At 36.9% G+C, this 27,626-nt stretch overlaps 1 protein-coding gene across 3 annotated transcripts in view; it reads left to right on the top strand.

Annotated features, from left to right (window-relative positions):
* The window catches only part of LOC116722297 (guanine nucleotide exchange factor VAV3-like), a 56,631-nt gene that overhangs the window by 27,018 nt on the left and 1,987 nt on the right, over nucleotides 1–27,626 (top strand). The window contains exons 15-27 of one of the 3 annotated variants that reach the window (XM_032566525.1): nucleotides 1,206–1,315; nucleotides 3,804–3,905; nucleotides 4,226–4,317; nucleotides 5,372–5,418; nucleotides 6,202–6,226; nucleotides 8,055–8,185; nucleotides 12,683–12,748; nucleotides 12,993–13,027; nucleotides 13,163–13,279; nucleotides 18,462–18,549; nucleotides 18,978–19,107; nucleotides 24,488–24,541; nucleotides 26,271–26,419. In XM_032566525.1, coding sequence (XP_032422416.1) covers nucleotides 1,206–1,315; nucleotides 3,804–3,905; nucleotides 4,226–4,317; nucleotides 5,372–5,418; nucleotides 6,202–6,226; nucleotides 8,055–8,185; nucleotides 12,683–12,748; nucleotides 12,993–13,027; nucleotides 13,163–13,279; nucleotides 18,462–18,549; nucleotides 18,978–19,107; nucleotides 24,488–24,541; nucleotides 26,271–26,419 — 1,146 coding nt within the window. Of the gene's footprint in view, nucleotides 1–1,205; nucleotides 1,316–3,803; nucleotides 3,906–4,225; nucleotides 4,318–5,371; nucleotides 5,419–6,201; nucleotides 6,227–8,054; nucleotides 8,186–12,682; nucleotides 12,749–12,992; nucleotides 13,028–13,162; nucleotides 13,280–18,461; nucleotides 18,550–18,977; nucleotides 19,108–24,487; nucleotides 24,542–26,270; nucleotides 26,420–27,626 lie in introns of those variants that run through there. The other 2 variants (XM_032566524.1, XR_004339738.1) reach the window with 2 other exon arrangements.

Here is a 27,626-nt window from a genome sequence, read left to right on the forward strand (position 1 = left end):
TAAATCATTGGCAGGGATTAAGTTTTTAGAGGTAATACTTATGAATTTCTAAATTTAAAAGGGAGTTGGTTCCTCTAAAGGTGCATTTTTACAGCTTGAACCCTTCAGTGCTCTTCAGGCTGAACTCTGGTTAAACTCATATTGCAGTTGCAGCTCTGTTGAAAAAATTCAGCTGCCAACATATTTTTCTTGATCTGTGCAGCTGGTGACCTCACTGGCACTAAAACCAGAGAGGATTGCTGACAGCATTATGTCAGTGAGCTGCCACTTATTCACCCGCCATACTTACCTTGTCATTATTAGAACCGGATAACTGGCAAGGTTACAACTTAAAGGCTGGCTTAGAGTGATTCACATTTTTTTTGATAAATATATTTTTTTACGCTATTAATTACTTATTAAGTGACTCAACTCTAGAACAGTGTTCATAATCAGTGTTGTTATTCATCTCTAGAACCAAGAGAAATGTCTGTTGCACTATATTTTATTTAGGGGTAACAGAATTGTACAACAGAATTTTTACATTATTATTTGTAAAATGATTTAAAAACCTTTTCCTTCCACACAACTCGATTATGTGCAATATTGTGCTGGTCTTACATGAAATAAAATTGTAGTTTATGGCTGTAATGTCAGAAATTGTAAAAAGATTTTACTTAAAGTTTATGAACACTGTATGTGTCTTTATGTACTTTGCCGTATTTACTTTATTTTGAAAAAAACAAAATCCCTTTTATATTTGGCATCAGGCATCTTTGCAGTTTGTCTTTCCCTGTCTTATTTCTCTGCCCATTGTAATAATGCAAAGAAAGGCCACTAATGGTACAAAAGTCTTTAAAAAATTGAAAGGCCATTTGTATGGTTGCTAAGAGACATCTGTCAGGATGTGCATTTGAGGGTAAACCAGGGACAGTTGACACCCTTTTTGCTTTTTTCATAACTACACAAGAAATAATTGCATCGAAGAAATATTGAATACCTTTTAAAGGATGCATCACAAATTCCTCCTTTTTTTCTGGATTTTGAAAAAGGTAAAAAAAAAAAAAAAAAAACAACGACTTACTAAAACACTACATCAACCTGTACCAAAAATAAAACCTAACCCAATTTTTGAAATCCAAAATTAGGTCATTGTAATTATTCTGATGCATACATATGTGGTGTCAGAAAATTTTATTTCCATTTTGTCTTCTCGATATCTACAGTGGTGTTACGGCTTCTTCGTGACTCACCAGCAGGGACATATGGGCTTTGAGCTTTGCTTTAAGACCAAAGAGCTGAAGAAGAAGTGGTTGGATCAGTTTGAAATGGCAATGTAAGTACACAAAGGCAAAAACACCTCAGTTGTGAATGATAACGGTTTGCTTGACACAGGTCAGTGTATGCATGTCTATACATAGAGCTTATTTACTTTTGTTTGCAACTGTGTTGTTTCAATGTGGAGAGAGCTGTTGACTTTTTCATGTGTGCTGTTTGATCAGGTCTTAGTTGTAATCAAGCACACACGGCTGACAAAAGTACAAAAATACACACATACACACACTTACACAGCTATGTGTTGATATAAAGTGAGCTGCAGAGCTACAGTAAACTCACTCTGCTGTGATGATTCTGCAGTTCAGTGTTCTGTGGAGATAAACTGTTGTATTTGTGTTGTTCTGTAACATTTGGAGGAGTTTATCGGTTGATATCCTCTTTGTCTTCTTTTGTTGATTGGACAATGCTATTTCGGTTTGAGATTGCCTTGTCGGACTGGAACATCATGTTTTGACACTCTCCCTTTATAAACACTTGAAGCTTTGACCTTGCTGAATACATTAGAGTTTTGAAATTGTCATGATGTTCTGAAATGTTTTGCGGTAATGTAAACTGCACTCTCCCTGGACCATAAAACCCCAGATACTTGCCCAAAACATAATGTGCATTTCACAAACATTACAAAAATGATTTTTTTTTCTCTCTCTCTGGGCTCCAAACAGTTTTTTCTACTGGGTTTTAGTCAGAAATAAGCTATGCGTGCTTCTGTGCATTGGGTAATGACACCAGAAGGTCCAATTCTGGAAGTGAAAATTGTACCATCTGAAGAAGATGTGAGCTCATGATGGAAGACTCACTTAAGGGAGCACTCAGCTGGTCTCTGGATTGTGCCTAAGCGCTGAAAACATATTTGTTTATTTTTGTCATGCATGTTGCTCCTTCTATACTTCAGCTCGTACAGAACTGCAATTATCTGCTCTCAATTACGCTCTTTATTGCACTAAGGACTATACTTGTCTCAGCAAATCTGTTTTATTAACTTTATAAAGACATTCACTCACACTAAAACAATATGTGCTTATTTCTTTCGCCAGAGATGCACCAATTATTATTCTTTTGGCCAAAGCCAATTTTCAATGACTATGTTGCATAGAAAATAATAAAACAAATTAATGTAACAAATACTGAGTATAAGAAGAAAACAATGTGCTGCGGGTCCCTGCAGTTAGAAAAAGTGTTTGCCTTTGTCACAAATAAATGCTTAAAATTATAGAACAAATGTTAAAATCAGACATAAGATAATCCCAATAAATACAAAATCCATGATATTGTTTATAAAGGGAAAAAAAATCTTTCCAGGACCAACTTTGTTCATTGATAGATATTATCGACCACTCAGAAACCATCATTTTGTTATTGTGAGTCAAAACATTTACACCTTTTGAAGTTCATGCCCTAGGTGTGTGGTCTCCCAAAAGTGTATTTTCCAAAAAGTCTTAAGAGTCATCAGTATGTTTTTTTTGAAAATGTGAGACAGGTCTTGTGTTCTTTTTGAACATCTGGTTTTCTCATTGTTCCATTGATGACATTCTTTCTGTCTGTCTTTTATTGCCGAGTCAAATGAAGCATGAACTGAAACATTTCCATTTTACAAAAGGTTAAGTTGGTTTGTATACCTGTTTTCTCTTAATAAATGAGATCATGAGTCGAAAACTGGTGTGGTGCTAACATTTTTGATGATCTGAAACATTTAAGTTTGACAGAAAAACATAAACTCCGTAAGGGGCAGAACTGTAAAAATGAGATAAACACCAGCCTTCAGAAACCTCAGGCAATAACAGAGTGGTCTCTGAGTTAATTAGTTTCTTAGGAAAACAGACAACACAAAAACCAAAAATTCTCTTGTTCCAGGGGGACATAAAACATCATCTTACCCACTCAAGACTTCACTGGTTTTGAAAATAAATTGCTTACTTTTAGAGTACGATTTTGAAGCAAACCTGGAACTCTTTCCATCTGACTGTTCAGATATTAGATGGTTGAACTGAGAGTTATTTTTTTGGTTCATTTGGTTCTTGCTATTGACTGGATACCAGCAGCCGGTCCTGAGTTTGTTCCTAACAGTGGGGGAAGTAGATGTGAGTGCAGATTATTTGTCAGGTTGTTTTTAAAGTGAAGTTTCTGAAGTTATTGAACTTTTTTTTAATGAAAATTCTTCTCTGAGCATCTTCAGACACTAGTTTTTAAAATGTCAGCTGAGAAAGTTGCAGCCTTGGTGAGATCAAATCTCAGATATCAGTGGTGAAATTAAATATAAAAGACTAGTAAGTGTCAGATTTACCTCCCATCAGACAAGAACTTCACATCAAATTCTTCAAATAAACTCTAGGATTCCTCAAGTTTTATCTCCAAATACTGTAAATTATTTACACAAAGTAATTTTATATTTGTCAATTTTGCTGATTTTTCATCTACGGGTATTCTTTTTGCAATACCTGCTGATATATAATTTATGACACAATTTTTTGTTTTATTTTTGCTTTTAGCTCAAATATCCGACCAGAAAAGGCTAACCACAACTCCCACCAGTTCAAGATGCACACATTCGAAAGAATCACTTCCTGTAGTTACTGTCACCTTTTGCTCAGGTAAGATGTAGAGAACATTAAGACTAAGACTAATCTGAAAATAATTGTGCATTCCTGAGGAAGAGACCTTATGATAGATTGCCTTTAGGATGTGCAGAAGCTTTAAGTTCTCTGCTGGAAAACTATCGTTTAAGTCTGTTAAATCTAACAACATTTTAAAATTCAGTCTTTTAACTTGTTGAAGTCCGAATGAAGTATATACTGTCATGTTAGCTGTCTCTGTTTCCTGTGTCATTTCATCTATCTTGACAATGGGACAGAAGCCAGAAATCTCTAAATGTCACTTGTTTTGTTTTTTTATTATTTTTAACTGTCTGCAGGGGAATCTTTAACCAGGGCTATCGGTGTCAAAAATGTGGCCTGGGGGCTCATAAAGAGTGTCTGGGTCGACTGGGAGCCTGTGGGAGAACAGGTAAGACTTAACACTAAATTAGCCAATTATTTGTTTAATTACCACTCAGACTTTAGATTTAAGCGAGTTGAGCAAGTATCTATTTTCTTGTAGCCATTTTCTGATTTATGAATGTCTGCACATATCTGTCATTATATGACCATATAATCTATAGAGCAGAGTTATGCTTTTTGGAGTAAAATGTTTTGAGAACTTTATTGCAATTCCATGCATTTTCTTTCTGAATTGCAGAAGGCAGAAATGCAAATGTTTTATTCTCACCATTTTCAAATTAATATACAGTACAGACCAAAAGTTTGGACACACCTTTTAATTCAATGAGTTTCCTTTATTTTCATGACTATTGACATTGTAGATTCACACTGAAGGCATCAAAACTATGAATAACACATGTGGAAATATGCACTAAACAAAAAAGTGTAAAACAACTGAAAATACCCCTTATATTCTAGTTTCTTCAAAGTAGCAACCTTTTGCTGTGATTACTGCTTTGCACACACTCTGCATTTTCTTGATGAGTTTCAAGAGGTAGTCACCTGAAATGGTTTTCACTTCATAGGTGTGCCCTGTCAGGTTTATAAGTGGAATTTCTTGCCTTATAAATAGTCATGAAAATAAAGAAAACCCATTGAATTAGAAGGGTGTGTCCAAACTTTTGGTCTGTACTGTATGTAAATATAACATTAACCTTGAACCTTCCTTTCTGTCTTAACGTCGTATTTCCCTTCTCATTCTGTTTAAGGAAAGTGCCAAATAAAACACATTTTCTCCCTGTTTTGCAGCTTAAGACTAACAAAAAAAAGTATTTGCTGAATTTTAATGCTGTTCCTGGAACAACCTCATGTGTGTGTCTCCAGACTGGTGTTTTTAGGTACATTATCCTCACCCAGTTCACACACAGCTAAAGCCAGCTCAGGAGTCTGACAAGCTTCCTCTCTTTCACAACCACTGCGGTTTTTATGCATTCAGAAGCATGATAAGGGCCACCAGAGGTTGACAGTTGAGGTTGGATGTCAAGAAGCCACCATAGACTAATATTGTATTCCTCTCACAGTGTCTGTTTCCCACCTGCCTGCAGATCCTGTCAAGCTGAGGCCCAAGGTAAGACCTGATCTGTTTCTCTTCTTCGACTTAAGACATCTTAGCTAACGTAACGATTCAGGCATGAAGCAGCAGCTGGACTCTTATTTTGCCTGTGGTTGGAAAGATCATGAAGGCTTTTGTTAATAACATCAACAAAGCTACAGGTGACCTTGTTATTACAGTTTTAACTTCACTCCTTTTGTGGAAGGAAGTTGATAGGAGATGTGTTTTTTTAAAATAATAACCGTCTCATTTCATGTTTAAATTTAGGGTGGGTTTTTTTTCTGTTTTTTTTTTTAGGAGCTTCTAGTTTTTGTTTTTCCAGATTTGGTAAATAAAGTGCTGCTAAAATAAAATACTGCTATTAAAAGATAAATTTTTCTCATAAACCAAACAGGCATTGTGAATTTTGAAAACAAAATGCAGCTATTTGTATTAAACGAATAGTGAATGGTCTGTTTATCCATCTATCCGTTCATTCACTATATTCCATTTATACTTAATGAAGAGAGTTACCTGAGAAGAGCTACTGCTTTTAACATTTTCAGTTCAATTCAGTTTTATTTATATATGGCTATTTCACAACACGTCATCTGATGCCTTAATCAGAGTGATTAAAAAACAGTTTCCCATCATTGATGCTAAACTGGTTAAATCACTTAAACAGTGTAAACCATCAACATGATTGTGTGACTCATTTCTCATGTCAATCTGATCCTGTACAGGCGCAACGAATATTTTACCTTTTGCTATTTTCTTCTCTTTCTTTCTCTGTTTCTTTCCTTCTTTCACAATTTACAGGAGAACACAGCACCGCCAGGCCCAGGTCAGCATGATTTGACCACTTGAGCAAGTTTGTTAACCTGCAGAGGCCTTCACAGACTTTTTTAAAAATTATTTCATCTCGGCCTTGTAGCAGAGAGTTAAGAAAGATTGAAATAACTGATACAGTTTCAGTCATAGAACTCGTGCATTCATGAAATATATTCAGAATGCTATTTTCTCATACATCAGGCCATGAATCAGCTCTATTTTGGAGCAGAATATCCAATTGACTTAGGCATTTAACACATTTTAATGACCAGATAAAAGTATGAGCAAGGGATCGTTAACCAGAGCCAGAAAGAAAGCCTCTTTCCTTCTGCTCGCCATGGTGCCTAAACCCTTGATCGCATTGAGATGAATTGGAGTGGGTGGAATGATTATGAGAAGCACGCGGGAGAAATACTGGAAAAGAAATGCAGAATCGCTCCCCGAGCAATCCGTGGTGCCTCAGCCTCGGCTGCTGAGCCGAGCGAGCCTTTGTGATAAATCAATTTCCATAAGGGGGTTTATGAGGAAGACAGCCGTGCTTATTGTTCTTATTAAAAACATGAATGCGAGCTATTCCATTCATCTGAGGTCACAGTCAGCTAATAGTTTCCTCAGGCTGGTTTGCAGGGGAGCGGGAGCTGGAAGGGTGATCTGTCTGAGGCGGGTTAGATGTGTGCGTCAGCGGAGAGTAAGTAGCTGTGTCTTTTAAGTTGGCAGGGGTGTTTAGTCTTTGCCTCAGCCTCATGCTTGTGGCTGTGTTGGCTCTGCCGTGCAGAGGAAAGATTGGTGCGCCACCTTTCAGGATTCAAAGAGATGGATTTCCTGTGATGGTAAATTGGTGCTTTTAGGGTGGAACGTTTTAAGTGCTTTAGATCTTAAAAGACCTGGGAAAGAGTCGAGAATGAAACCAGTCAATTAAAAGCAATGGAATAATTTGTGCTGGAGAAAGAATAGACAGAATTTACTAAGTGATCATCTCAATAGCTTTTGATATGTTATCTTTGTTCTGCTGAGTATCGATAGGCACAGTCAGTTAAATTTTGTCGACCATCAACACATTTTTTGTTTTAAACAAACAAATAGAGTTTTGTATCAAAATGTTGAAGAATTCTCATTTGAGGGTTGTCCTGACTAGGATTTTAGTTTTGGTCCAGATACAGATCCAAGTCATTTAAAAATAGCCATTTTCAGACCAGTGTCAGTCTGGTGTTTTATCAAAACCTACATTTAAAGTCCAGTAAAACAAGACACTGCATTTCATCAATATAACTGCTGAAACAGGTGGTTATAAGTGATTTATAAGGGGTTCCAAATGTTCACAGATTTTGCTATTCGAGCGCGTGTTTGCTCCTAATCCCCCCTCAGATATTGGGGATCTTGACAAAGGGGAAAAAATACTGGCAGGCTGCCTCTTCTCCTCATGGCCTGATTACTTACAGATTATTAGAGACCAAGAAATCACTTTAGTAGAATGTGCTGAACAACACGAAGTAGGCGGAGAAATTTAAATAAATAAACACATCACATCCTGATCTAAAAAATTAACAAATGTTTTAGGATTTTTTAATTTTCAGGACTTCTGAATTGCGAGGATTTCATATTTTGAAATATTTTGTAATTTATCTTTTTTTTTAAATGTTTTTCAATATTTATTTTATCTTAGTAATTCTCTTTATAATATGTACTAACTTACTCACATTATTTAACTGGATTTGTTCTGATTTTGTACAGAAAAGTAGCCTTTATTTCACATTGTAGTATTACTCTACTTTGCTTTCACAATACTCTGAACTAAAAGCAGAGAAAGTGGAATTTGACTGTTTGTGCTCCCCGTCTGCCAGGTTTACCGAGGATGATTGTGATCAGAGACTACAGCGGCATCCCCAGCCCCCAGTGTGGGCCCCCACTAAGCATTCAGGCAGGGGATGTAATTGAGTTGATGTTTGCTGACCTGCACAGCTCCTGGTGGCAGGTGTGTGTCACAGTCTACTCATTCCTGTTTTATGTCCACATCTGTGACTTTATGAAAAAATAATATGTTCAGGCTCATTTGACCGGTAAGACACATGAAATATCTTTCCACTAACACTGGTTTAAATGCGTTTTGCACTTTAACTCCATCGTTCCACTTTGTGACAAGCAAAATTGGAAGACTATTAGCAAGATATCAGCGTACCAACAGCAATGGTTTATCTTTCTGGCTGCTTTCTTCTTGATGAATTGCTGATTCTGTTGTGGTTGTTCATCAGACTCTCTGTGCTGCCTTATGAGGTCAGCTACCATCAGAACTATCACATGAACTCCACTGGACTCCAGCCACCTTACAGATGGGATATCTGTCCTTTCTGTCACTGCTTAGATTGAATCAGAGCCATCGGATGATCTAACCAATTAGTGACTTCAGTTGATTAATTAGGTGACACAATGAAACGATAAAACTACAAACCCTTTAGCCCCCCCCAGGATGTTTTACTGCTTATTTGCCATTTTGTGTTCCGGCAAATTGTGCAAACCTCTCACGACGTCAGCCAGAAGTTCAGGGTCTTTGACCGTATCTATTTTTGAAAAGATAGTGTTATTTGTGGTCTGTTGGCAGCCCTACCTCACTGCTTCCAGCTCTGTTTTATGGTGACATCAAAGCCTCATTCTCCTTCTGGTGCTGCTCCAATCAGAGCAACCTTTGCCAGCAGCCCGGCTGGGAGTGGGCAGTTAGCCCGATTTCTGATGCCCTATGATTCTCTCTGTTGTGTCACTGCACAAGTTGGAGGACGAGGACATGAGTGCCAGGAGACTTGTTGTAAGCTGGATGAGTAGCAACCAGAATGTCATGCCCTAGAACTGATGGCACTGCATTGTTTGCTACCATAGCAACAGTGCATGCTGTAAGAGCATAATCGGAGCAATAAGGTGGTGAAACTCATTTCTGCATATATGCCTGCTGCATAATGATACTGAGAGCTTCCTAGCTAAAGGTTAGCAGTGGTAGATGTGTGTTCTTCTAGAATCGTTCCCAGACAGACTTATTACCACAGACAATAATGTTTTTATTTTTCTAAATAAATATTTACGAATTAAATTTAGTCTTGCCACAAATTTTCAATCAGATTTAGGTCTGGACTTGAGCTGGGTGTAAACCATTTGTCAAATTGTTGTTGAGAAGGAGACAAGAGGTACACAGGTGAAAATAAACAGTCCTTATTAAAATCAAGAAAATTGTAGCTGTAAAGACAGACACATAAACTGGAAACTAGTAACATCTTCTTAATTTCATAAATTCTCTTTGAAAATCAAAGAAGATTGCTTAGCCTTTGGCATGTTTGTGCAAAGCTGTCATTGCCCTAACCAAAAGATCATGGGAGACTTAAGATAGAAATAATGAAACTATATAAATGCCTTCTTGTTTTAAAAGAAGGATGATTCTAAGGGGCTACTTTTAACTTCGGAGATAATAAATAATTTATCCAGCCATGAGTGAGCTCACGATAACTCGTGTCGTATGACACAGTGTTGCAGTGTTTACCAGGACCGCATGTTTAACAGCTGAAGGTTTGCACATGACTAATAAGTCCACAAGATCGTAATCAGCATTGGAAAGCAAATTCAAACAGTCTACGGCTGAGAATGTTTAATGTGAAATTACACCTAGATTTACATAGAGCAATATATAAAGTTAATTTTGTTCTCCATTCATTTCATTATGAAGTTTTGTTGTGATTTTGAAACACAATTCAAGCTGGGAAACCCAGCGTTCTAGTGCAGGCACTTTCCCTGCTAAGTGTTTTTTACACCAGGACCTTTCAGTAGGAGATCAGTGACATATGAAGTTAAGCATAGCCAATAGTGAAGTGCCACTTCAGAAATACTAAAGGGAAGATGGGCTTGCCATAGGTCAGCTGAAGGAATTCTGTAACACGGGCTTGTTAAAAGTTTACAAAATTTGACACAGATGCACAATTTTGAACTAAAAAGGGAGAAAAGGTTGGATCCAGCACTGCTAAAATGTGTCTGTTAAGTATTATATTTAAAAACATTAAATTTTAATAGCAGGTCAGAGACAGGTCAGAGACTATTTGAGACAGCAATGACATTTCAAGATTTGCCTTTGTCCCCCATCTGTTCATGAATGCTAAAACTTTTGTGGGGAAGGCAAGATAAGATAATTTTATTAGTCTCTCATAGGAAAAGTCTGTCTTGGGAGCAGGGGCAAAACTGCAATACAACAATAAAAGCTCATTCAAAAGGACAGTGACCATAAATAAATACATAAAAACAAAGGTATGTAAATAGTGATAATTTCCAGCTGATGGAATTGTTCAGTCCAGAATGGTAACACTGGGATTGGCAAACATGCATGTACACAGACTTGTGCCAGTGTTTCATAAAATGAATTTATATAAATTAAAGATTGTTTGCTTTTACATATTTTTATATAAAAAGCAAAAATTGATTTTGACAAAATAATCAAAATATGTTTATGTAGCCTGCAAATTCAAACTGCTTTATTATACTTTATATCTGTGGTGATGGATCCCATCTACTAGCAGCGGCAATGAACTCAAAAAATGTACAAAGATTAATAAAACAAAAGATTTTCTAAACAATTTCACATAAACAAGTTTAAAAGGTCTTATAGTTGCACACAATACAATTTGGGGAAAAACACTGAATCTGAACAGAACCTTGTTTGTTTACAATGAAAACTCCACAGGGTGCCTTTAATCTTTAGCGTCCCCGGTGGCGCCAGAGGATGGAATTACAGAACACTGAGAATTCATATCCCCTGTTACCCAGAAGGCAATTATCCCCCATCCCCCTGGCAGAACAATACAATCAATCACTGTAATTTCATTTGATCCTCTGGCTGCTGCCTGTTTATGCCAACAGAGTAATAAGTTTAATCTGTATCATACGCTTATCGAAAGCATAACAAATAGAGAAGGGCTCTCTTAAAAACCTTTGATGAAATGTTATTACACAGAATGAATCATAGAGATGGGTAAAGATTCGCTATCCAATTTAGTTACTGCCAGGGCTTGGATGGCTCCAAAAAGCATTTCATACCCTAATAAAGAGGAGTGAGGAGGAAAGCATAAACAGGGCAGGAAGCTGAATGAGAAGCTTAATGTCTCGCCACCATTTCTTGTCTTCTCATGTTCGCTCAATGGACTTCAAATTGACCTCGAATTTGAACTTGTAAGCCCATATTATCAGGTTAATGCTGACAGATGTTCTTATTGTTTTCGAAAACATGAGATACATGTTAGTGGATTAAAGCTGTATTAAAAGCTAAACCTAAACTTAAAGTGGATATTTAAGTTTAGGTTTAGCATACTCCTGTTAAAATGCTGGGTTTGTTTGATAGATTTAAAAAAAAACAAAAGAAACGACAAGGAGAATTCATCTTAGAACTTTTGTTTCACATTTTATAGTGACCTGTAACCTTTAACCTGTAAAACAAACTGAAATCTTTAAAAGATTTAGCTAAAATAGGTTGTGGCATAAATTTGCTCATCCTGTTCAATCAGCACAGGTCCTAATTTAGCTTAAAATCTGTCTAATTTTATGGGCTCCATTTCGGATCACCATACAGGGTTTTGACCAGATTCGCAGGTCTGAACTCTGACCAGGTGACTACAAAACTGTAATCTTCTGTTACAGCCATTATTTTGATGATATGGATGTGTTCTTTGCATTGTTGTGATGAAAGATGAAGTTCCTTTTAAATTTGAACTTTCTAGCACAAACAGGTCTGAAGATTTTTTTCCCCCCCAAGTTGCCCACAACTGTTTGAAATTATGACCCAAAATTTCAGCCTTGGTTTTTTCATACATTGAAATGTAGTTTTTTTTACACCATAAGGCAAGACTTAGGATGATCACAAGAGGAGTTTGAATGTGGTGGTTAATTCTGAACACAGCAACATCCTCAATTATGCGAGGGTGTGTAAATATTTCATCTTGTTTTTCTGTTGAGTTGCCCATTTTTAAAGGTGGAAAAGACGCTTTAACAGGTCTTTTTTTTTATATGTGGTGAAATACAGAGGTTATTCTTAGCAGTAGGTTTTATTTGATGCAGACAACAGTTTCTGTTGTTTGTTTTAAAGAATTATAGATGAGCACATATAACTTGCGATTGCTTTGGGCAGGTTTCCTGAAAAGCAGCCGTGTGTCTTTGGCGTGAGCCTGCGCTCACACTATTTAGATATTAAAAGACTAGAATACGATCTATTATTTAGTGTTAAAACGAGGCTCTTGTTTTGATGCAGTACAAATCTAACTGCCAGCAGACTTTGAACCATAATTAACTCAGGCTGCAAATTAGATGCCCTGCTTGTTGTGTGCTAATTGCTGAGGATTTACTGAACCGAGGGTGGGAGGAGGAGGGTTGAAAAGGGGAGGAAAAAATGAGGGAGAAAGTTCATCTTAACCCAGACAAATATAATGCGATTAACAAACGGCTGCCATTGCAGGGCAAAATTCTGGCGACAAGCAAGACTGGCTTCTTTCCAAGTGATGCTGTGAGGCCTTGCCCATGTGTAAGTGTTTGTATTTATCCAAATCAATAACAAAATCTAGTGTGATTACAACGCATTCAGTAGATAATGGCTACTATTGATGTCTGAGCAATGAGATGTAGGACTTAGAATTGCCTTTTTTCACTGAAGAAGACTTATTTTAGCCATCAGATGTGGCTTGAATATCACATTACCTCTAATGACCTCCACCCTTTGTATCGATCGTATTAAAGCACAAAATAACCACAATTCCTCTCTCCGCCAGGTTCCAAAACCTGTCGATTATTCTTCCCAGCTTTGGTAAGAAAAAAGAGATTGTGTATGATAACCATAATTCATTTCTGCACTATGTTATTGATTGCTATTCACTGTTTTCATTGTTATGTCATGAATGGGCCGCGGTGTAAGTGCAGTAGTTGTTCATTGATTGTTCAGGTTTGCAGGGCTAATGGAGAGATACCAGGCTGAGGTGGAGCTCATCGACAGAGGGAACAGTACTTATCTGGTTCGACACCGGAGCAAAGACTGCAACGAATATGCCATCAGCATAAAGTGAGTCATATGACGGCATTCTAAGTCTTCCATACTGCATTTAAAATGAATAGCAGAACAGCAGAAGAGAATCGTCCTGTGAAGTTCATCTCAATAAAACCTAATTATTGGATTGAATTAAATTAGATTGGAAACTTTATTAATCACTAGAATAACATGATTTTATAACACAAAGCAGCACCTACAGCTATCAACCTGATGTACAGTATTTAAAACAACATACAGTAGAAGCAATAAGAATGGATTTGGAATAATAAAATTCAATATCTAAGCCTCACATCTAAATGCATTGATCAATAGAACAAACAGTTGTAGTTGTATGGAAAGCAGTGCAAATGAAAACGGCATAGTGGTCTCTATCTCAGGCCCACTTAACAACAAACTCATGAGTTGATGCACAGAAGAAAAAGCTTCTTAGTGATTAGTAAGAACCCAGTAGCATCGTGAATGCCTTCACATAATGAAATAGATGAAGGCCTGATCCAACCGATCCAAACAATGATTGAGATTCTGGAGACCGTGGAGCATTCTTCACATCTTGTGCAGAGACATCATTGAAAAAAGCTGCCTGTTTATCTGGGTTGTTGATGTTACTAGTTAAACTGAGGGTGAAACTGAGATAGTACATGACACAATACACATTTCTGTGCTAATTGCCATTTGCACAGAAATGCAAATGGTAATTTGCAAATGGTAATTTTAAAATCTCAAAAATTTCATCTGTTTCCCTGTGACATTTACCAGTGTTTGTCTGGATCTCATTAAAAAATGGATTCCACTGCTAAAAAAACGATCATCACGAAACATGAAGCTGTTTCAGAATTGACTTAATAAAAATTCTTAAAACCAAAAGTCTTAGCCAGGGTACAATCCTTACATAACATTTTTCTGAATAAAACTAATAAAATTGCCACCTCAATAAAAGTAAACCACATTTTTCTTTTCTAAAGTGTCTTTCATTGAATAAATATGAACGTTAATGCTTACAGGTTACCGATTCATTTGAATGTAAGATGCGCCCCAAAGCCAAAAATTACCAGGGGGTCTTATTATCCTGCCATTCTAGGTCAGTCTACCCTTTTGGATTTAGAAGCAGCAACAGTGGATAAATGAAAAACGCTGACAAAGCCCAATTTGTTATAGTCTCATATGAAAGCTTTTACAGAGCAGCAGGTCTTACGACTGTTCTACCCACAAAATAAGGTCCAAGAATGAAGATTCAGTGAACCACTACAGGATCCCTACTGTTGCCCATTGTTCATTGATGTGTAGGAAGGTGGGGAGATCCTGTAGATCCCATTATACAGTCATTAAATTGCTGTGAACCTTTACGCCGACTGTAATAGAAAGGTGGTAGATCACACAGTATGTTGCTGCTTGCTTTTTGGGCTGTACAGCTGTAGACCAGTAAGGACACCCAAGCTGAGATTTTTCCCTTGCTCAAAGTGTCTTTGATGGACAGACGAGTGTCAGCACTGGATGAAGCAATGGAACATCAGTGATCTGACCTGATGAATCGCCTTCTTCTTTTACATTGTGTGGAAAGCAGGAGAAAAGATGTCAAAGGAATGGATAGCAGGAAAATGGCAAACTGACAGAGGCACTACGTTAGGCTGAGTGATGATCATCTAGAAATATCTCACATCCTGGAGGATGTAGAGGTAGGAGGTTGGAGGTAGGAGGTAGGACGACATCTACATGGATGTAAATGTCGTCAAAATATCCTGTATATTTTGTATATTTGGACAAGTCCTACATTGTTCTTATATTGCTGCACTCTCTCAACTTTATTTTTTTCTGATAGTATCATTATACTGTGGCAATACTTTCCATCAACAGAGACAGGGAGACTGACTTGAGTTGATGGGAAGATGGATGGAGCTTAAAATCAGAGCAATCTTTAAAGAAAATCATAAAATATAAAAATGCTTCTATTTTTCTGGTCACTATGTCGTGACAGTATAACATGAGACAGTTAATCAATGAAAAAAATCTAACTCCTTTGCTTCCTCCCTGTGGTTCTACTACCATCTGCAGAAATACATCTGTCAGAAACAAGCAATCAATCAGGCTCATATAAGCGCTGCTCACACTCTTCCCCCATGCAGTGAATGAGCATGTTAGTTAGCATGGCCTCTGGTGGTGGCAGATAAACAGTTTACCTCTAATGGTAAGTTGTTTTCCACCATTTCAACAGCTGCAGCAAACTTGTAATCCAGAGCAGCATGTACACGAGTGTGATTGACAATACTAAGACCCTCCTCCTGACTCTGATTGGTTGTTTCTGATTTGTAGTGGTATATTTCTACAAATGGCAGTAGCACCACTGGGTGAAGACAAAGGAGCTTGATTTTTTTTTCACTGATTATCTGTCTCTTGTTTTACTGTCATGGACAAATGTGTAAAATACATATTTTTATGAAATTTACCTGCTGCAGCTCTAAAGCACACTCTTCATAAAATCTGATTGAGCAAAAACTGCCCTGGAAAAAAATGGGTGGCATTTTCTTTGATCTGTAAAGATTCTGCAGAAATATTTTTAGCTGCAGTTAAAGTGAGCGATGGCTCTAGAAAGTATTGAATCACTTGGTAGAACGCATGCATGCCATATGTATTACATTGTAATGTTGAAGAGTTTAAAAATAAGTTGCCTTCCAGTTCCCAATTATTGCCCTATCACATAAAATAGACCAAGGCAAAGATGCACATTTGTAATGTGGCTACTTTTTTTTTTTTTTACAGTTTTCATGTAAACATACAAGACTCTGATTTAGTGTAAACATTATCGTAGTTGGCTTAGTTCATGCATATCAGGCAAATGTGGCTTAGAGAAAAAGTGGAAATGGATTGTCGTTTTATTATCCAGCTATGCGTCTCAGACATAAGGAACACTCGATAGCTTTTGATGGCACCACTTGATGCACTTTTGTTACAACTCTTAGAAATGCATTTCAAAAGAGGGTTAACAATACCTTTGAATTGTAGATACCACATACAATCTCACAAAGCCCCAATAAAAGGCTGCCTTATCTAGAAGCAAAGTGGCTTCTTGTCTCTCTTTTGAAAAGCAACTTTGTCTGTTTAACTGGTGAACATCTTTCAAGCCACATCAAAGCGTGTACGGTCTTTTAAAAGAAATAAAGGCCCACCGAGTCCTCCTGACCTGGCATGACAATTGTGGGAGATTATAACGATGGAGAGAGCACTTTGAAATAGTGTTTGGATGTTAAGACTATTTAGCCAGTGACACACCATTCCAGCCCATTTATTTTTGGTCGGCTCATGCAGTTACTCATTCCTTGCTTTGATCTAGTGGGCCAGTTTCTGAACAGTCCAATCCTAATTGCCCGTCTCAGTGCTTAAGATCATTATCAGGATGGCTGTTTGAGATAATGGAGCTTTACGCAGGGAGCTCTTACCGATCAACTAGAGCTGTTTAATGTCAAACTACACCACAAGTGGCTGGCCTATGAGCATATCTCTGTGTTAAATGCAATATCTCTGTAGTTTCCAGTCTTGCCATTATAAGAGAGACTCTTTTCAGAAAACATACCTTATATGTCTCTGCGTTATATTACAACACATACTGTATAAATAATATATTACCCCTCATATATCTATAATGTATCAAGGAAAACATCAGACACGATGAAACTCTTTTTAATGTTTTGCCCTAGATCTTACATGCCAGTCTGTTTCTCTTTGTTTCCCACTTTTGGGTTTAGGCTGTCACCCTTTCCTTAACTGAACACATTTGACTGTGTGTGCCAGTATACTTAGAGTCTTGTACGTATGTTTTTCAGATAGCGTTTGTTATGATTTACAATATCTGTACTATGATTTTTTTTTTTACATAACTCTGTAAATAAGAAGTCCTTTAACATATTTAACTGTGAACATTATTTACAATGTTCGTTCTAAGTAAAACATCAAACTAATAGAGGATATAATTGGAACATTATTGTAGTTTTAATTCTGGACTCTTTTTAAGTTTTAATGTATAAGAAGTTTTGCAAAAAATATCATAGGTAAAATTATGTTTCTACAAGACTTTTCACAGACATACATCACAAAGGCAAAATAATAAAACAAGACATACATAAAGGCCTGTCTAAATAAGAACATCTTTGGTTGTGCAGTCTGTGAATCGTAGGGACATTGGGAAAATGTTCCAGACTTCAGAGCCGCATAGGAAGCAAAGAAACACACACCTGGAAATTCAGCACCAAATGAGATAAAAGAATGTTATCGTTCATTATATAGGAAGCAATTAGCTGTTGCAACTCCATTGTGTTGGTTCTTGCATTGTTCACATATAATAAAATATGATTATGATCACAATTATTTAAGATCAACCATTTAATTTAGCTTGAATGGTTTAATTAAACCATTAAACCCAACATTATTCTGTTGGGTTTAAATTAAACCCAACAGAATAATGTTGGGAACTGCTTCCCAACATTATTCTGTAAATCTTAGGGAACCACTTTTACTTATTAGAGACAAGAAAGGGAAAAAGAGAGAGTTTGATTATCATGAACTTAATTTAATAAGAGAAACAGAAGGCACACACCAGTATGCATCTACCAAGCATCTTCCCCCGGCTGTAAAGGACATGATCATACTGCACAACACTCCATTTCAGCTCCTGGCTGTTGGATTGTTTACAAGGCTGTGACTAAGTAATTGCATTAATTAGTTTTTTTGTTGTTGTGACAAATGTGTTATAATAACAACATATTCTATACTGTGGTGATGAATGCCAAATAAATAAACATTATTAATTGAATTGTAAGATATTGCTTTGTAATCCAGCAAGGTAAAAATGTATTCACTTCTTAGAATATGCTCTTCGGGTAATTGGTTTATTACATAGAATTTTGTTAATACCTCCTAAATGATATAAAGTCTTATGAATAAAGTACCAGTTTCTAAATAATACATTAAAAATATAGCTTAAAATACATAATTACTAGGTAAAATTGATGAGGCCTACGACACTTTACATATTTAAAGAAAAAAAAAACTTTTTTCTATTCAGTTTGTTACACAAACATACTTTCTTGCATGACAACCAACTAATCTCTCAGACCGCCACTCTTTATGGTTCACCTTAGAGACCAAACGGAGGTAAAAGCATGTATAGTTGATAATCAGTCTATGTCCTTTTCACCCTCCACAGGTTCAACGATAAAGTGAAGCACATTAAGATTCTGACCAAGGATGGATGCTTTTACATCGCTGAGAGTCGCCTGTTCAAGACTGTGCTGGTAACGGTTTTGACTTTGTATGGATTTTTTAAAATTTGGTCCCACAGAACTCCGTAGCTTTAATGGGCCGGGTTGTTTTAACAATACTTTTGCTATTCAGCAAAAGTATTGTTGCTGAACAACAATAACAATTGGCTTTTTGTCCCTTTAATATACAAAAAGCCAATGAATACAAAAATATCTTTTTCTATTCTTGCTGGAAAATGAGCAGCTAAAATATGTAATTAGCAAATACTTGCAGCATCTGCCAGTAATAAGATTTTACATAAAAAATATAAATATATCGTCATGAGTCAACATCAAGATATTTCCAAATTATATCTTGATGCAAAGGTATATAGTTCTTACTACCTAAACTTTGGTGCAAATATAACCCAGACTTGCCCCCTTGTTTCATTGAGGTATTTTCTTGTGCTCATCTCACACAGGACTTGGTGGAGTACTATAAACAACACTCACTGAAAGAGGGATTCAGCAGCCTTGACACCACTCTGCAGGTTCCTTACCGAGAACTGTCCAATGGAATCATGCCTAAGGCCATTACCAAGGTTGGCAACGGTGAGTCTGCTTCACAAACATCCAGGTTTCTTCCCTGACACTTTCTGCTTGATAGGTGGAAACACTACATGCTCAGATCATATCTTGAGCCGGTTATATCTGAAAGACATTCTAAGCAAAGCTTTTGTTTTGACCTGCTTCCAAGACCAGCATTTGTGGCTTTTGCTATAAAAAAAAGAGATCAGATAAAAAGGAAAAAGGTGATTTTTGTTCTTTTTTTTCTTGGAAGGCTGCTTACCTGCCATCTGTGTATAACAGACACAGCCTGTGCTGTATCCTTTCTATGTTATCACATAGAATAGACAGAAGAAATTGTTTTATGAAACAGTTTGCTCAAATCTCAAACCACAATCTTAACTTTTTTCTACAATCAAACCATTTCGTTCTTGGGAAGATTAGATCACATCTGTCACAATGTGTAAAACACTGTAACTTATAAAGTAATGATTCTGTCATGAATAGCACTCTGGCTGAACCCTTTCGCCTGTGTCCCCTACAAGTCCCACTCTACTTAGACTCCCCATTTTTCAGACTAAGCCAAGTCTACTCACCTTTTGATCAGTTATGTTTTAAAATCTGATATGCCAACTAATTTGTCCAGCTCTGGCCATGTTTTTGAGCAAGATAAGATGAAATTGGATCCAGAGTATTTAAATCTTAAAATGATGACTTCCCTTTAATAGATTTCAAATGTATTCTCTTGAGTAGCCTTTCTTATTTTCTTGCTTGTTTTCCTATAGTATTTACTCTATAACTGTGGGACAATGTACAGTCATGTTCAGAATTTTAGCAGTGTAGACTAAAAAGAGAGTAAAATTCATAAAATTCCTTTAATTTAGCTGTGGCTCAATGGGAAGATTAATTATCTCACCATTAAAAAGTTGTTGATTTCATTTCACCTGTCATGTCAATGTTCCCTTAGCAAGGTATTTAACCCCAACTTGCTTACTGAACCGCATTTTTCTTAGTGAATGTTGTGAGTCTGGTTGAGTGAATGTTATTCTAAGTTTAAGCACTTTGAGTGTTCAATATGAGTAGAAAAATGCTATACCAGATTAGGCCATTTATAAAACATTCAGCTGATGAAATTCACTGGGAACACTGCACATTATTTTCCAAATCAAAGAATGAAGAAAAAAATTATCGAATTTGTTCTTACTTTGGAAAAAGTGAAGAAAAGTGAGTTCTGGGATGTTCAAAAAAAATTGTAGTGTCTGCATTTTTCATAAAAACTCAAACATTTACTATATAAATGAAAACAAAAAGCTTCATAAGAACTATTTGTACTCCATACATTTGTTGCTTGGAGTTGACCAATTTCTGAAAACTATGAACAAATATAGTTTTCTGCATCCATAACTCTAGATTTCTTGGTTTTGTCTAAGAAACAGCATGTTTGGTTTTCTTTTGTATTCAGATTTGGGGATTATACTCCATAACGTTTTTTTGGTGTGAACCAATCATTCTACACACATACTGGTGTGGTTGGGTTCATTGCCCTGTAACAAAAAAGAATTTCAAGGGTGTTTCTTCTTCAACATAAGGCAACATGACCTCTTCAAGTTTTTGATGCATTCAAACTGACCCATCATCTTTGGTATGTGATAAATGTCCCTGAAACCCTAGTGTGAAAAACATCCTCTGTCACAAGTGGTGGGTTTGAGAGGACACAAATACAGACAAGGAGAGGAGCAAAAAATGAAAGTTTTAATAACTGAAACAGAACTTAAAGAAATCCAAGGGACAAAGTCTAAAGAAAGTCCAAAAGGAAACATGAAGCAAACATATTTGAGAGCTGAGAAGAGAAACCTGGAACACGGAGGGTTGACAATCGAGCAACCAGAGTGAGAGCAGCTAAAAGAGAAAAACAGATAACAGAGGGGATAGAAATGCTATGAATGGCAGAACATAAAATAAACACAGAGACCTGAAACTAGAAAACAATACGAAAACAGAACACAGCTTCACAAGAAAGGCCTCAAAGCCAATAGGAGAAAGGAAAACTCAAACAGCAGGGAAAGTAAGGAGAACAGAAAACAGAAAGATCCAGAATACATCAGGAAACTACAAACCAGAAACTCAGGACTACATCTCTAGAAGCATGAAATTTAAGTATATAAAATAATGAATAGAAAGTTTGACATATCATTATGCCTCAGCCACCATGCTTCATAAAGTACTCTGGAATAAATTCAGTGTTTTGATTCCATCTGACAGACAGCATGTCTATAAAATGTTGCACTGTTTCTCTTTAGCCCAGTTAATGGATTTGTAACCCATTCAGAATGTCCTTTTAAAAAATGGGACCATAGGAGGGTTTCTTGCCAATATTCTTCTTTTATATATGCATCTATTTGCTACCATACTCACTGGCAAGGTTTGAGTTGGAACTGTACCAATGCCCATGATGTTTATATCTGTTAGCTCCTATAACTCCTTACTCTAGCTAGTCCTCCCTACTAAGTGTCTCTTTGAGTAGATTTTATTTTAGAAAAGATTTAAGTGAAAACACTCAGTAAAGGTTCTAAACCATTCCTAAGAATAAAATTGGTTTTGATAAATACTTTTTCAAGTTTCTGGAAATTCTCAAAATTTCTCTTTCAAGTTGGGCCTCAGGATTATTTATTTGTGAAGTTCATCTGTGACCTATGAATTACTGAGGCAGAAGAGTTTTTAAAACGGCAACTTATTGATACGTTCTTAAAAGAAAATACCAAAAAGGAAAAAACAGAAGATAATGTCTGAGCTTCAATGAGCTAGTACCTCTACAATCATGACTCGGATACTCTATCTGCTGGATAGGCTAATAAATAGAAGTAAAATATCAGTCTATCATTTTCTGTGCTACTTTATGTTTCCTTTCCCAATTTTTCCGAACAATGTTTGAAACAACCCAATTTCACTCAGTTTCAGAGAATAATGCACGATAACCAACATGTTACAGAGCTGCCTCACCTGTTTGCTGTATGAAAGCGAACAAATGACCTCACTGAATGCCATTTGGATCTACTCATTACCTGTTACTCTACTACACCTGAGCAGTGGTCGGACTCTCACTTCATCAAAAACTAATCCAACACTTATACATTATAATTTCTACCAAAAAGTGATCGATCTGGTTCGTCTTGGACTGCTATTATTTCAATATCCCTTTGTTTCTGCTGCCAATTTCTTTGTTAATAAAAGGGAATAGCTATAAAGATGCATATAAGAGTAAGGTGATATGGAAAATAAGGGACTGAGCTAAAAACAATAGAGAGATTGGGAAGCTTACTGACGTATAAATAAAAAGGAGCCTGAGCAGCTCACCAGTCTTGGCAGGGAGGTCCCAGTTAGGGCTAAGCGCCTTAGGCAACCACCAAGAGCCTGCTACTCCAAAACGTCACACTCCGAACTCTGCTTAGCTGCGAGATGGCTTCACAATCTTACTGACAGGACATGACATTTCACTTGGGCTGGCTCCAGCAACGGGAAAAAAAACAGTGTGACAGCCGCCTGCTGACATACACCTGGGGGAATACCCCGGGTCCAATGGAGGGACCACAACGCCTTCCACAAAACTGGGAAAAGTTTGCAAATGTGATCTAATCTAGATGAGCGGGAGGCAGCTGGAGGTAAACTGTCTTAACTTAAAAAGAGATGCATGTGTAAACAACCAGGAGCCAGGGCGAGCAGATGAACGCTAGAACAAAGTCAGAGTTGGGCCTTTGTGTCTGTTTGGATGTAAAATTCTGCTGCATCCTTGTCCCTTTGCTTCTTTTGGCAGAGTCGGTCTCAGAGCGCATGGAGCTTCAAAGCATCTCTGTAAGAGGTGCTTTTGTTTTCTGCTGCCACTCACAGCACTACCTTCTCTCATGATACCTTGACAGAGCCACGGCTGCCTCTGTGCTTTGCGGGGTGGATTATTATTGCCTTAAGTCGTCCACCCCCGTTGCCGCAGTAGTGTGGGCACTGTATTCTCTGTCAGGTAAACAGCCTCTGTGGAGAGATAGATGTCATGCAAAAGCAAAATGATAATAAAAAAGGTTTGAATCTCAAAACAAGGTGCTGCATAGCAATGAATAGAGAAAATGTGTGACTGAGCAAACATACACAAAGATTCAGAACTACAGAAACGCTATAAGTTATTAAGAAAAGTTGTTGGGAAATCCCCTTCAAAAAGTTTTAATTGTGACTGACTTTGTACTTGTCATTGTCTGTTTGTGTTAATGCTGGGATCAGAAAATGATCTGCTGTGTAATGATAATTAAATATCTGCCTGGAGAAGAGACGTCTTATCCATAGGGTTTTCTGGTTGTATTTCTTTGATGAAAATCTTAAAGCCAGTACGCCTGCAAAAAATCAATTCTTTAAATACGTTGAAATGATACTGTTACCAGGTTTGAGACTTGATTTAATTTAATAATCAAATTGACAGATGCTCAAGTCATAATTTGCATGCAGGCCAAATTTTTTTGTTTTAGGTTTTGTCTGACTTAAGTATCTTCTTTAACACGTTTGCTATGTTGATTTGAATTTTTTCAACATTAACTTTCTTCTTTCCAATCTTAGTTGGCCCACATTCTTTCTCCTGAGCTGTGAACCTCTGCAACCCCCCCAGAGTCACCATGGGCCTCTTGGTTGCTTTTCTGATTAGAGCTATGTGGATTGGTTTTAAGCTAATGGCTTGAACAGAGCTCTGTGAGACGCTCAAAACTTGAAATATTGTTCCAGAACTTAACCATGATTTAAACTTCTCCACAACTTTCTTCCTGACCTTTCTGGTCTGCTTTTTGGTGATGTTGTTGGTTCATTAATCTTCTCTAACAAACCAATGAGGGCTTCACAAAGCATCTGGATTTATACTGGGATTTTACTTCACACAGGTATATTTACTAGGTAGTTTTTTTTTTTTTTTTACTATTTACTATAGTGTAACTTCTGAAATGACCTGTCTGAGTTTTAAGACATGTCCTAGTCAAACCACCAATCTTGACCACATTCATTTGGTTCTGCTCATCTGGATTGAAGCTGAAAGGATTGCTGATGCCAACAGATTATCAAGATCTCCCAATCCCCAATAATTTAATATTCTTGTAACGGTTATCCATGAATCTAATCTCGTAAAGTGACAGTTTTGTCTGATGGCTTCACTGTTTTGCCCATTTCTCTCACAACACTTCAGCAGTATTTTCTTTTTTCTTGTATTTTTGACTTTGACAACTTTTCTGCTTTCTCCTCTCCTCTCCACCATCTCACACACACTCTTTCTGTCAAACTTCTGTTTACTTTGCTTATGTTTTCTCTCTCTGCTCCCACTACGGACTGAACCTCCCGCTCCCCTTACCCACCTCCCACTTCCCCCACTTCCTCCTCCATCTTTTGCTATGTTTCTCTGTAGTTTCTTCTGGCGGCTGCGGCTTTGTTCCTCCCTCCTTCTCGCCTTTCTGGTCAGGTACAGGTGCAGCTTTTTTGCTCTTCTTTGTCTCTTTTGAGCTGCATCCCCATATTTCAGAGTTCATGAAGCACAACTGTCTTCATTTATGACATTTTAAGTAAGATATAAATACATCTGAATGAAGTAGAACGGTTTTTTCTGCCAAAAAGCATCTTTATTTCAGTAATTCAGATAATAATAATAATAATAAGATTAATCACACACAGTGTGATAAATTTGAAACTTAATCAGAAATTTTTAAATTGACACTAAAGAGGGTAAGCCACTAACAGTTTACAGCATGCTGTGTGCAAACATATCAATGGAAAGTTTAGTGTTACGAAGAACTGTGGGAGAAAGAGATGCACAAGAAATAACTTCAGCCTAAAAAGGCATGTAAAACAAAGCCAATTTAATAGTTTACTGAAGATTGCTTGCTTAACACAAGGAGTGGCAGAGTTGCAGGTCAAACTCTCGATACATGTGAGTGGTGGCTACAGTTATTCCTGATGCTTGTGAATTTTTTTTCTACCACACTTTGTCCCTCCACTCAACTTTCCATTGACATCCTTGGATACAACACGAAGTAAAAAGGATGTTTTCAAGCAAGGATTTTAATGAACTTGTCCTCCTGGTGGAGGGTGTCAGTGACTGTCTGCTGAACAACTAATTATGTAGGACATATAACATTTCTGTCTTAAAAAATAGTTTTTGGTCTTATATTAAACTTTTTGAGAAATGTAGTTTTGGGTTTTTAGAAATAAATGCTTAAAATATCTCACTTTGTAATGCATTTTGGTATGTAATTTCACTTTTTTAGTTGAATCACTGAAATAAGTTCACTTTTTAGTACTTTTATTGATAGTAGGATACATCACCATGTTTTCCATTGGTGTTACTACTGTATCATGTCCCATAACATCAGTACAATAAAGACAAATAAGAAGATAAATTAGTGATTTAAATTTATAGCAGATCTTACTGTCCTATCTCTAGTTTGTTTTAGAGTGACTTTAAAGTGGCAAAAAGGAATGCAATTACATGTGTGCACTTTTACTGGTAATCGATCCAAGATATGTTGAAAAAGAAAATTGGTTGAATTTTATTGAGTCCAGAAATAGTGAGGAAATGCTCAGAGTGTGCAATTTGCTGCTCTGATGTAAATGCACGGCAATACCGAACATATTATCATGTAAATTGTATTTGTTACATGGCGAGTACAAATCCTGTATAGGTGCATATTTATTTGATGGTAAGAGCACCTGTCATCTTACATTGTGCCTCTGTGTGCACTTGGGAGCAGATGCGCTCCTTTCGTCCAGCGTATCTTCACAGCTGTCATCTGTATTTTCTCCGATAAGGCAGACAAACCTTTCCATACTCGTGTTCACATGTGACACGAGGCCTGACCTGCACGTGTAAGGAAGAATGTTATTTACCCTGATAAGGGAGGATGCATTACGTGAACTGACTTCAGGGTTAACTTTTAATAAGTTCAGCACAAAACCACAATATCCATGACCTCTGATCTTTACAACACTGGGCCCCAACAAGAAGGACTGGTGAAGATGTCTCCATGTATACCAGGCAACCTCACGTTCTGTTCCAGTTTTTATTTACTTTTAGCATGGCTTGAATCTATCTGGATTACAAACATGTGAACTATTTTGGGATTACTTTGAAAGTCAAAAAAGTACATTTTTGTCAGCGAATCGCAATAAAATAACAGGATCTTTCCATGTCTCAGTTATTTCTCCCAGGATAGTCGGTATTGCAGTGGCACGTTACGACTTCAGCTCCAGAGACACGCGGGAGCTCTCTCTGCAGCAGGGAGACATTATCAGGATCTACACCAAGATGACCAATGGCTGGTGGAGGGGAGAGGTTGATGGCAAGGTCAGTTGCTGCTGCTTTTGATTAAACGGTTTGAATTTAGGCTATTTCATATCATTTTCTTTATTTTTTTGCTAGAGAAGGGAAAGATTCTAAAAAATATTTAGTCATTTTATTTTTATTTTCTTCATCTTTTTATGTCATCTTATAAGTGAAACGTAATGGGATGATTCTTGAGTGAGATAACGACAAAAGCGTTCTCTTCATTATAACTAGAGTAGGCAGATTAGCTAATTTGTACATCTGACTTCATCACTATTACTAGCAACATTGGTAGTATTAGTATGCTCTCTGCTTGTACTGAAAATGTTCCTTTCTTCACAAGAAAATGTTTGTAAAAGAGTAAAACAATCCATTTTCTCACTAATAGCCTAAGGGCACAGTGCTGCCTTGCTCTACATCATAGGAGTTCTTCTGAATCCTAAAGGTTTTGGGAAGGAGTTTTCTACACAAATGAAATGATAAAATCATAGCTTAAAGTCTAAAAATGCGTCATAAGATATTTATTTTTGTTCAACAGTACAAGATCATTTCATAATGATTAACAGTTATGCATGTGTATTATTTTAAAAGAGACATTTACACTCCTGTTTCAAACTAAGATGAAAAACACACGCTGTGCTCTAAGATGGTGATACCATCAGGATTAACAACAATGTTCTAAAAACGATTTGCCTCTTACAGATTTCTTCTGTTTTGTACACAAAAAACAGTTTGAAATTATAAGTTCATTTATTAAGAGGAAAAGATTATGAAAATCAACCTGGCCCAATGTGAAAAAGTAATTGCCCCTTAATCCTAATACAAAGTTGCACCACCCTTGGTGACAACAATTGCCATTGAGCGTCAAATTAGTTTTTTTTTTATATATTTCTGTGGAAGAATTTGGGCATGCTTATCTTTCTGGAATTGTTTTAATTTAGCCATAATGAAGGGTTTTGGAGAATAAACAGCCATGTTTTCTGTGATGATATTTGCCCTTTCTCCTAAAGTGTATGTTTGAAGTTTTATGGAAGCACATAAAACACATAAAAGGGCAAAGCGTGGCAAATGTGAAATAACCAATTAAAAAAACTTCCACACTATTAGTGTGGTTACCAGTACAGAAAGAAAGAGTGGGTCTGTGCAACTTTAGAACTATAAAACATCCACTCTGTTCCTATATAGACAATCCAGGTAGTTGGTTGGTTTTCTCTCATTAACTCCCTCA

The sequence above is a fragment of the Xiphophorus hellerii genome, chromosome 6, assembly GCF_003331165.1.
Source record: "Xiphophorus hellerii strain 12219 chromosome 6, Xiphophorus_hellerii-4.1, whole genome shotgun sequence".
NCBI lineage: Eukaryota > Metazoa > Chordata > Actinopteri > Cyprinodontiformes > Poeciliidae > Xiphophorus > Xiphophorus hellerii.